The 12,041-nt window shown below is 41.0% G+C and overlaps 1 protein-coding gene across 1 annotated transcript; it reads right to left on the bottom strand.

Annotated features, from left to right (window-relative positions):
- Positions 1-437: 437 nt before the first annotated feature.
- Positions 438-2,890, bottom strand: LOC311146204 (Krueppel-like factor 4). The gene is made up of 3 exons (XM_084182710.1): positions 2,602-2,890; positions 1,508-2,498; positions 438-1,323 (listed from the first exon to the last, which is right to left on the bottom strand). The coding sequence occupies exons 1-3, from the start codon at positions 2,668-2,670 to the stop codon at positions 1,148-1,150; spliced, it is 1,236 nt and encodes a 411-aa protein (XP_084038836.1). The 5' UTR covers positions 2,671-2,890; the 3' UTR covers positions 438-1,147.
- Positions 2,891-12,041: the final 9,151 nt, after the last annotated feature.

Below are 12,041 nucleotides of genomic sequence, written 5' to 3'. Positions count from 1 at the left end.
CTGTGTTGTGCTGTGCCCCCTGTCTTGTCCTGTCCAGATGTCTGCCCAGCCAGTCTCTCTCTCCCTCTCTGTAATTATGGAAATGTAATGTTTGTATTTATAGGCTTAGCCCACGAGAGGCTGGCCTTGTCTGACTAACAGCTGGAAAACATAATTGTTTCAATTTAACCAAGTCTTCGAGGTTGAGAGGGGGTATATAGAGTAGCAGTGTGTATACGCTTATAGTCTAATGGATTGTGTAATAGGTTGTCTGTAGGATCTTAGGTCTGTTCTTCAGCATCTATTTACAGTCTAAATATAAAGCCCATATTATGGGGTGGATGTGTTTCACTAAGCTATAGTATAATGTGTGAACAACCTTCTAAAAAAAAGGAACATCTTTGGTGACTATGCGGCTAAATGCATGATTGCACACATTGAGATATCAATCAAGCGTGTAATACAAATCAAGAATATATTTAAATGTATTGTAACATTTACAATACATAAACAATTTACAGTATACAATTCATATACACTTCTGTAAAAAATAATCATACACAGGACATCCAGCCCTGGTAGTGTACAAAGGGTCTGGACCCATCTGTTTGCACTCAAACCATACAATTTCAACCAAAAGTGTACGATTTCCATGAAAACAGAACACAGTTGAGTGTAAGGCAAGCTACAGTATTTGGGCCATCCAAAAAAAAACATTCAGGCAGTTTAAATAACAAAACATTGTCTTTCACTCATAGCAGACTAAGTAAACTTGTCTTGTTATTTTGGTGGCCTTGTAGTTCTGCCATAGACAGTGTTTACAGTAGCACACAGTCAGAATAATAGAAAGGCACTTGTGTCAAACACAGCACTCCAGTTTTGTAATGGAAAGAGAAGAAGTACAGGGCCAGCCCCACATAGGACTGTTTACTCAAAAACAAACACCCTATTAAGCGTTCTAAAGCTTTAATATAACAAATATAACCAAGGTAGTACCAGCTACGTTATTACAAAATAATAACACTAAACATTTTTTTTCAATATATATATATATGTATAAAAAAAATGGCATGTTTAAATATTTTAAATAAAAGACAGATAGGCCTAATCAAAATAGGCATGAAGGACACTCCTTAATAACCCCCAATCAGTCCTCGTGTACATCACATCACATATGTCTCTTCATGTGAAGCGCGAGGTGGTCGGACCGGGAGAAGGCGCGATCACACAGGTGGCACTGGAAGGGCCGGTGACCGGTATGTTTGCGGAAATGGCGGGTCAGTTCGTCGGAGCGAGCGAATTTCCAGCCGCAACCTTCCCAGCTGCAATGGTATGGCTTTTCACCTGAGGAGACAGAACAAAAGAAACATCAGCATAAGCTCTCTTGAGTATAAACAAGCAACTAGGCCTACATTTATTCACCAATAATATGGCCCTGTAATATTATACGGTCACGCGTAATAGTGTGTAATGTTACATGTTATGGTGCATAATGTGCTAAAAAAACAAACAAAGATATCTATCTTACCAGTGTGCGTTCTGTGATGCGCCTTCAGATGCGAGCTCTTGGTGTAGGTCTTTCCGCACCCAGCGAATGTGCAGGTGTGCGTCGCCGTGCGCTTCCGTGGCCAGTTGCGGCGACCTCTCTTTGGTTTGGTCTCCAGCAGCTCCAGCGGAGAGGACGGGGGCGTCAGCAGTACCCTCTGTGTGTTCGGCTGCATGCTGAGTCCCTCCTCGTACACGCCGAACTGGTGAGCGCCTTGGTATGGTCCAAGCTGCATCTGGGTGGCTTGAGCCGCCCCGGGGTGGTGGTGTGGGTACGCCGCTGAGGAGTGGTAGTTCTGTGGGAAGCTCATGGAGTGACACATCGGGGGCTGCTGGTGGCACTCGGAGCTCCCCTGATCGTTGGGGCTGAGCGGCGGCGTCATGTTGCTGGCTGCCGGCGGGGAGATGGCTACTTTCGGCTGCTCGAAGGACATCATGCACGACACGTTGCCCTCTTGCTTGATTTTTGGACAACTCTGGGGAACCATGCCCATAACAGGTCCATAACCGTCCATGGACGGCTCCACTTTGATGTTATCTAACATGTCCTGTCTGGGAAACGGCGCAGAGTTGACATACAACCTTCCCTGGGTGCTAGAGGTGTTGCGCGTAATACCAATTACGTAGTTGTTCTCCCCCTCGTACCTGAGAAGCTCCGCCATCAGGCTGGTGCTGTAGGTAGGAGGCGGGGAGTTGTGCTCACTGGACAGGTAGGATGGCATGGGGCTCTCGGTGGTGAACGGGTTGTCTGGCTGATCCGCCGAGGACATGTAATACTCCGCTACACCTGCTCCCAGCGCAGCGGTAGCCATGCTGTCTGAGCCAGTGGTGTTGGCCAGAATAAAATCCAGATCTAAGTAATTACAAAGGTCCCCGTCGTCCTTTCTCCCGATACTGCGACAGTCCATGTTCTGTACCATATCAAGCACGGAGCAGCTGGAAGAAATGGGTTTGTCCATCTCGCTTTTCCACTTCTGCAACAACCAAGAGGAATAGGGCATTAGACATACAACACAGAGCTGAATCTCCAACAGAAGGCTATGAACATAACACTTTTAGGTCTGTAGTCTTACTTACATGTTCACAACTTTTGGTTTGGTTTGAAAATGTCGAGATGGATGGCAAAATCACCCCGGATAAAAACATTTTTAAAAAGGTGACACGTTCGTTTTTGTCAAAGTGAGTGCCCTTTTGCGCTCACCTTTCACCAGAATCAGTGCGTTCTATCTAACTGTTGCTCTTCCAAAGTTGCGCTTCAAAGACATGAGCAAGTTTGAATGGTAGTAGGAGGTTCTCCAAGCTTATAACTATGGTAGCCGAGTAGCTGGACCAATTGAGCGCAGCCGAGGAAATACGTTCAGGATGATGGTAAATTTAGCTCCGGTATATAAAGCGGTCCTCCAGTGAGCTAAGTTATTGCGCTCTATCTCTCTCCCCACTCGGCCGTTCAGGCGAGCCTATAAACACTGGGGAACCTCCCTCCACAAAGATGACGCAGCCGGGTTGTAGAACAACCCACCCGGAGGCGAGGAAGGGAAGGGGGTTACTCGAAAGTTGGAAAATACTTGCAAGCAGGGGTGTATTCATTACGGAAACCGTTTAATGTTTAAGAACCAAACGGAAGCAAACAGAGCAAACGTTTCGAAACGGGGAGGGACCTAACTGAATTTGTCCAATAGAAACTCTCGTTTGCATGTTCCATTTGGAGTATATTGTTTCTGTTGCAAAACGGAAGAAACGTTTTGCAACAGAATCGTTGTAAAGATTACACCCCTGGTTAAACCATGGGTTACTAGTTGTCGAAAACACAATATGTCATCATTACACATACTTATACCATGACATTGTTGAATATTCCTTTCTGATTGGCTTCTAGAGTGTGCATTATTTCCCTTTATAAACTGGGTGGTTAAAACCCTGAATGCTGATTGTCTGACAGCCGTGGTATACCACAGGTATGACTAAACATATATTTTTACTGCTCTAATTACATTGGTAACCAGTTTATAATAGCAATAAGGCACCTCTGGGGTTTGTGGTATATGGCCAATATACCACGGCTAAGGGCTGTATCCAGGCACTCCGCGTTGCGTCATGCATAAGAATAGCCCTTAGCTGTGGTATATTGGCCATATACCACAACCCCTCTGGCCTTATTGCTTAAATAACGCACTGTATATTTGGACTGCATAATTCAATGGCAATAGTTCATGTTTAGTTTGAGCTGCTTTTGAAAGCAAAAGCCTAATTAAAAACAGTATTGGTTTTGTTGAATTCGATTTTCATTATACATTTACATTTTAGCAGACACTCTTATCCAGAGTGACTTACAGTTAGTGAGTGCATACATTTTCATACTTTTTTCATACTGGCCCCCGTGGGAAACGAACCCACAACCCTGCCGTTGCAAGCGCCATGCTCTACCAAGTGAGCTACACAGGGCCCACAGTAGAAGTGTGACATTGGCAGTCGGTCACACAACAGTGGGTTGTGAATGCATCATGTCCATGGTCTGTCCACGGGTGTCAGCCGCATCTGAGTGTCCAGGGAGCAGGTCCCTTGGGTGGGCAGAGGGTTTAAAGTTTGTTTGGTCTCATCTCACAAGCTCCTAGCAGCAAGGGTAACATGGTCCGACTGGCCAGCTCCCCACTATCACCAGGAACAACACAGTGCAGAGGGGAATCTCTTTCCATTTGAACAATACTTTATATTCTACTGTTAACTCGTCTTACCTTGTGTGTGTCAACTATACTGAACTATCATCATTAGTTAGAATCCTCCCGGGACTCATTTCAGAACTGAGTTGCGAATTGCTCTTTAATTCCAATTCAATTCTTGAATTTGAATTGGCCACACCCCACAGGAAGCAGAATTTGAATTGAATTCGAATTAAATAAAAAATGTATTTAATTAAAATGGCTTATTCTCCTCATCACCAAATAAATGTTTATTTTGACATAATGTATGGTTACCAATACCATGTAGCATTAGGTTGAAACATTTCATTTTTAAAACTCACTCTCCTAAAACTATTTTAAGTAATTACAGTGGTCTGGAAATATTCTAACTAAGATCATGTTGTGGGTTGTCTATAATAATTCATTATTCCCTTAATGTTTTTAAATATGAGAAGAAAATAAAAACATTTCCCAGAATGCATTAGATCAAACACTGCAGTATAGAAAGGAAAAATCTAACATCTCATGACAAAGAAAAATACAGTTTGAGTTATAATCAAACTAAGATTTGAAATGGTTGTGTATTCTTTGCGTTAATAAGTGGCATATCCTTTTGATAAAATATTTCTAAAATGAATGAGACTTTCATGTCTCAGTTAAATTGATTTAAATTTGCTTTATCTTGGCCAGGTCGCAGGTGTAAATGAGAACTTGTTCTCAACTGGCTTACCTGGTTAAATAAATAAAATAAAATAAAAATTGTTTTGAATTCAATTCTACTTCCTTGAATTAAAATACAACTCAAATTCTGCTTCCTGTGGGGTGTGGCCAATTCAAATTAATGGTTTGAATGCAATTAAATACAGAAATTCCGAATTGACCACAACCCTGCTTATTACAGAGATTATGATTAGACAGTCTGGCCTGGGGGAAAGTGTTATGTGTCTACTGTAATATATGCATGGAGAGGAATAGCCTTTTGGGTATGACATAGCTTATTAGCATGCTTGAGACTGTTGTGAATTCATAATGTATGCACAAGATGACCGGGGAGGACTGTGCCTCTGTGAGTTGGATATATCATTGATGTTATGTACAATGGCCCTGTTTGTTTGAGATTAATCATCTGCCTTTTCCCATTTATTAGCCGAATACACACCTACAGTAAGTGATGGACACCGTTAGAAAATACTGATGACGGTTTCCACTGTGAATATTTTAATGAGCGTGAATGCTTTAGCTGAATGTGTTTTTATCATATTATTGTAGTCAGTGTGATTATTCTCCCATAGGTCCCCTGTTCTGTTCTCCAGCTGGGCTGTAGAATCCTCAGCACCATCCTCCCCACAGAGATGCATCAAACGGAATGAGCCCTGATTAAAAAGCCTGCTTGAAACTTCAATGAATATTTTCAAGTGTTTAACCTGGGAGGAAGATAGCCCACAGATAATAAATTGTCTAACCTTTCCTTTCCTCTGCTGTAATTGTTCACACCAGGGGGAAATGACTTAAGGTAATGGGAACATAGGACACAAACCAAGGGGACCATTCAATCAAAACTAGTCACCATGTTTCTGGGTATAAATAAATAATTTAGTCTAGGACTACTGTTCTTTTACAGTATGAAAGCATGTTTTTAATTTGAGAATACAGTTGAAGTCGGAAGTTTACATACAGTTAGGTTGGAGTCAATAAAACTAATTTTTCAACCATTCCACACATTTCTTGTTAACAAACTTTAGTTTTGGCAAGTCGGTTAGGACATCTACTTTGTGCATGACACAAGTAATTTTTCCAACAATTGTTTACAGACAGGTTATTTCACTTATAATTCACTGTATCACAATTCCAGTGGGTCAGACGTTTACATACATACAGTTTACAAGTTGACCGTGCCTTTAAACAGCTTGGAAAATTCCAGAAAATGATGTCATGGCTTTAGAAGCTTCTGAAAGGCTAATTGACATCATTTGAGTCAATTGGAGGTGTACCTGTGGATGTATTTCAAGGCCTATCTTCAAACTCAGTGCCTCTTTGCTTGACATCATGGGAAAATGAAAAGAAATCAGCCAAGACCTCAGAAAAAAAATCGTATACCTCCACAAGTTTAGTTCATCCTTCGGAGCAATTTCCAAACGCCTGAAGGTACCACGTTCATCTGTACAAACAATAGTATGCACGTATAAACACCATGGGACCACGCAGCCGTCATACCGCTCAGGAAGGAGACGCGTTCTTTCTCCTAGAGATGAACGTACTTTGGTGCTAAAAGTGAAACTCAATCCCAGAACAACAGCAAAGGACCTTGTGAAGATGCTGGAGGAAACAGGTACAAAAGTATCTATATCCACAGTAAACCGAGTCCTATATCGACATAACCTGAAAGGCAAGGAAGAAGCCACTGCTCCAAAACCACCATAAAAAAGCCAGACTACGGTTTGAAACTGTACATGGGGACAAAGATCTTAATTTTTGGAGAAATGTACTTTGGTCTGACGAAACAAAAATAGAACTGTTTGGCCATAATGACCATCGTAATGTTTGTAGGAGAAAGGGGATTGCTTGCAAGCCGAAGAACACCATCCCAACCGTGAAGCACGGGGGTGGCAGCATCATGCTGTGGGGGTGCTTTGCTGCAGGAGGGACTGGTGCACTTCACAAAATAGATGGCATCATGAGGAAGGAAAATTATGTGGATATATTGAAGCAACATCTCAAGACATCAGTCAGGAAGTTAAAGCTTGGTCGCAAATGGGTCTTCCAAATGGACAATGACCCCAAGTATACTTCCAAAGTTGTGACAAAATGGCTTAAGGACAACAAAGTGGCCATCACAAAGCCCTGACCTCAATCCTATAGAACATTTGTGGACAGAACTGAAAAAGTGTGTGCGAGCAAGGAGGCCTACAAACCTGACTCAGTTACACAAGGTCTGTCAGGAGGAATGGGCCAAAATTAACCCAACTTATTGTGGGAAGCTTGTGGAAGGCTACCCGAAACGTTTGACCCAAGTTAAACAATTTAAAGGCAATGCTACAATAATACTAATTGAGTGTATGTAAACTTCTGACCCACTGGGAATGTGAAATAAATCATTCTCTCTACTATTATTCTGACATTTCACATTCTTAAAATAAAGTGGTGATCCTAACTGACCTAAGACAGGGAATTTTTAGGATTAAATGTCAGGAATTGTGAAAAACTGAGTTTAAATGTATTTGGCTAAGGTGTATGTGAACTTCCGACTTCAACTGTATATGCATGTTAGTTTAGCAATAATAGCAAGCTAGGACTGATGGTTTGGTTAGCTAAACTAGCAAGTCTGTTTGTTTGGTTACCACAGCAACTACTGTAGCTATCTAGTAAACTTGCTAGCAACTTCAGTGTATGTTGAACACATTTCTACCGGCAAATGAACAATTTTCTAGTGGCAAATGTGTTAAATTATAGCCATGGTATAAAAGGGATAATCAACTTGGGGCTCTATGCGATCTCTGGAAAATAATGCAACTCCATGGAAGGTCAGTTCCACTCAGCTAGCACGTCATTCATTATTTTCTATAGAATGCATAGCCCCTCAATGATTATCCCTTACATAATGTGGCCAAAATAATTTAGTGACAGCTAAGAATACAAAATAGGCCTATGTTCGATTGACTAAGACCATTTAATTTTTTATACTTTATTTACACTTTCTTAATGATTTAAATCTAAATTCAACACACATTTCACACTGAACCTTGAGTCACAATTCAAAACAATAGGCCTATTTAGAATTTGGATAGATAGCCTAGATAAACATTTTGGAAAGGTACACAAACAAATTGCTGTAAATGTACAACAAAACATTAACAGTTAGCTAATGTAATTCTATATTACGGTAAAGTACTGTAAAGAGCAATGCATTATGGGGGCGCAATGGCATTCAACTACACCACTGTAAAATTACAGCAATTTTACAATACAATTTTACAGTAAAGTACTGTGTTACCTGTGTTGCTGTATAGTTACAGCAGAATACTGTGAATTATGGTGCATTGTGGGAAATGTTGTGGGCGGAGAAAGACTCTCTGGCTTCTAAGAGGCTATATTTGTTGCACCCGTTAGTGAGAATGCTGTACCCCACAGAATACAGTACCATACCGTATTTTTGGAATCTAAAAACCTTCTCCTGTATATCTACAGTAACTTATTGGCTACTGTGCTGCCAGTAATTTACTGTAATTCAGTACCACCCCACAGACTACAGTACCATGCTGTATTTTTGGAATGCCAAAAACCTTTTGAATACTAGTGGGTGCATGGTATTGTTGTTTCTGGCTCATTAATATATTTTGAGGCGTGCCTTGTAAGAGGCTATATTTGTTGCACCCATAAGTAAGAGTGCTGTATGTGGTAGTAGTTCCCAAACAATGTAATGTGTATAGGGCACCGATCAGAGTGGCAGCAAGTCTCAAACCTTTAGTTTTGCCTTGTAGTCACTGCCAGCTTAGAAGCCTTTCGTAAGGCCTCTACAAGTTCAAGTGATATAAAACACTAAATATTCATTGGTATGCTGTAATATATAATTACATATTCACTGTTAGCAATTGCTGTATTTTTATTACAATACAATTTAACAAAAAAGTGCTGTTTTGCTGTATATTTACTGCAGCATTTTGTAAATTATGGTGCATTTTGGGAAAATGTTGTGGGAGGGAAAAATGGTTGACTCATTAACACACTGTATGATACTTGCGTTGTTTGCTCTATAACCTGTTAGATCATATTCTTTGCAACCGTGATATATGCCTAAGGCCGAGACAATAATAAGACACAGTGGCAGAATAAATTCAACCATAACTTTGTTTCATCACAAAACCAGAGCGCAATCTGTGAAGTCCACAAACCATATTGCATCTAACAAACAGTTACATGACCTACAGCATGGTCAAGAAAAGTAATGTTTCTGACATTTTCAGACTACTAAACAACTATTGATTTAGAACCACGGAGAGTTAATGCAAGTCGCAAAGAAAACAGGAGCTGCCTCCACTGTTCCAGCACCATTTAATTTCAACATCATCTAATCACCTATGATTAGTCTAATACAGTGACAACTAAAAGATACCAAAAACAATTCAGTCCAATCAACGTAAGCTAAATATGATGTGGTTGTTCATGGTTCTGATGGTTGTGTGTGTCTGAGTGTGTGTGTGTGTGTGTGTGTGTGTGTGCGTTCGTGTAAGCAGAAAAAAAATGTTGACTCACCCTGCTTGTAGAGAAATGCCAATGCCATCCTCCTCTCTTTCATGTTGACGAAACGGTCTATGACTGTTTTTGTTGTCCTAGGCTACCTGGCTAAAATGCTTGCTCACTAGCCTAACTTCCTTTCATGGGCAACGTTAACTAGTTAACATTAGCCTTTTACATCTAGCTACATATTGAACTTCCATCCTCTCAGTCCAGTGGCTCAATGTATTTTATGGTTGGATCAGAATCTACATTATAATCATTGGCCAGTACGGAGAATTAAGTAAAACCACAAGTCCAAATCCCTATCTCCATCCATGGCTAATTTAGGGAAGGCCCATTTTAGCTAGCTATCTAGCCACCGGAGGACAACAACACAACGAGATACAACAATTGAAGTTTCTATCGATCACACTTTTTTTGGTGTGCCAGGACCATTCACAGTTAAACTCACTCAGTTTAGCTCAACACTGATTGGCTATTATTTTATACTTTTCATCAAGGGAGGCCAACTGCTTGCTGGTTTCCCTTGCATTCAATGCTACGGGCGACAACAATGTCATACGCTTTATCACCAGACCACATCAGCTAGATGGCCTACACATACAGAGACAGAGAGGCACTGTTTCGCTCTCTCGTATGCTTTCTCCGGTGAGATACATTCAGCCTCTTGCAAATTGAAGGAAAATTATGAAAACACAGAGAGACGAAAGATACATTATTTTGTTTTTTTGTTTTTTTCTTGGTCAATTTTTTGGGAAAGCCTGGTTTCCCTTGGCATCCATGAATACACACCAGTGCTGTAATCTGAAGCAGCGAATAGCTAAACTCACACATTGTTTACATGTTGAGCTATATGTTCTCAGTAGACAATGTATATGAGGTAAACCATATACCAGATTTTGTACATGGCTTTTAAGTGCTGACATATACAACTGTGTAGGGCAAATCCAACCCTTGTAATTTAGGTACAGTATGAAAATACAGTGAGGGAAAAAAGTATTTGATCCCCTGCTGATTTTGTACGTTTGCCCACTGACAAAGAAATGATCAGTCTATAATTTTAATGGTAGGTTTATTTGAACAGTGAGAGACTGAATAACAACAACACAATCCAGAAATACGCATGTCAAAAATGTTATAAATTGATTTGCATTTTAATGAGGGAAATAAGTATTTGACCCCCTCTCAATCAGAAAGATTTCTGGCTCCCATGTGTCTTTTATACAGGTAACGAGCTGAGATTAGGAGCACACTCTTAAAGGGAGTGCTCCTAATCTCAGCTTGTTACCTGTATAAAAGACACCTGTCCACAGAAGCAATCAATCAATCTGATTCCAAACTCTCTACCATGGCCAAGACCAAAGAGCTCTCCAAGGATGTCAGGGACAAGATTGTAGACCTACACAAGGCTGGAATGGGCTACAAGACCATCGCCAAACAGCTTGGTGAGAAGGGGACAACAGTTTGTGCGATTATTTGCAAATGGAAGAAACACAAAAGAACTGTCAATCTCCCTCGGCCTGGGGCTCCATGCAAGATCTCACCTCGTGGAGTTGCAATGATCATGAGAACGGTGAGGAATCAGCCCATAACTACATGGGAGGATCTTGTCAATGATCTCATGGCAGCTGGGACCATAGTCACCAAGAAAACAATTGGTAACACACTACGCCGTGAATGACTGAAATCCTGCAGCGCCCGCAAGGTCCCCCTGCTCAAGAAAGCACATATACAGGGCCGTCTGAAGTTTGCCAATGAACATCTGAATGATTCAGAGGAGAACTGGGTGAAAGTGTTGTGGTCAGATGAGACCAAAATCGAGCTCTTTGGCATCAACTCAACTCGCCGTGTTTGGAGGAGGAGGAATTCTGCCTATGACCCCAAGAACACCATCCCCACCGTCAAACATGGAGGTGGAAACATTATGCTTTGGGGGTGTTTTTCTGCTAAGGGGACAGGACAACTGCACCACATCAAAGGGACGATGGACGGGTCCATGTACCGTCAAATCTTGGGTGAGAACCTCCTTCCCTCAGCCAGGGCATTGAGAAAGGGTCGTGGATGGGTATTCCAGACCTTAATTCCATAAAAAATCTGTGGAGGGAGCTGAAGGTTCAAGTTGCCAAACGTCAGCCTCAAAACCTTATTGACTTGGAGAAGATCTGCAAAGAGGAGTGGAACAAAATCCCTCCTGAGATGTGTGCAAACCTAGTGGCCAACTACAAGAAACGTCTTACCTCTGTGATTGCCAACAAGGGTTTTGCCACCAAGTACTAAGTCATGTTTTGCAGAGGGGTTAAATACTTATTTCCCTCATGAAAATGCAAATCAATTTATAACATTTTTGATATGCGTTTTTCTGGATTTTTTTGTTGTTATTCTGTCTCTCACTGTTCAAATAAACGCTACCATTAAAATGATAGACTGATCATGTCTTTATCAGTGGGCAAACGTACAAAATAAGCAGGGGATCAAATACTTTTTTCCTTCACTGTATGTTAATTAGGCTATAGGAGATGCGCATTACAGGAAACATATGAGGTTCATTTTATTTTATTCATTTTACAATGTTGCTTGCTAAAAGGTTGCAGTTGTTCCCATAGA

This window comes from Coregonus lavaretus, assembly GCF_964263955.1.
Source record: "Coregonus lavaretus genome assembly, chromosome: 19".
Lineage (NCBI taxonomy): Eukaryota > Metazoa > Chordata > Actinopteri > Salmoniformes > Salmonidae > Coregonus > Coregonus lavaretus.
This window is presented reverse-complemented; position numbering and strand designations above follow the sequence as displayed.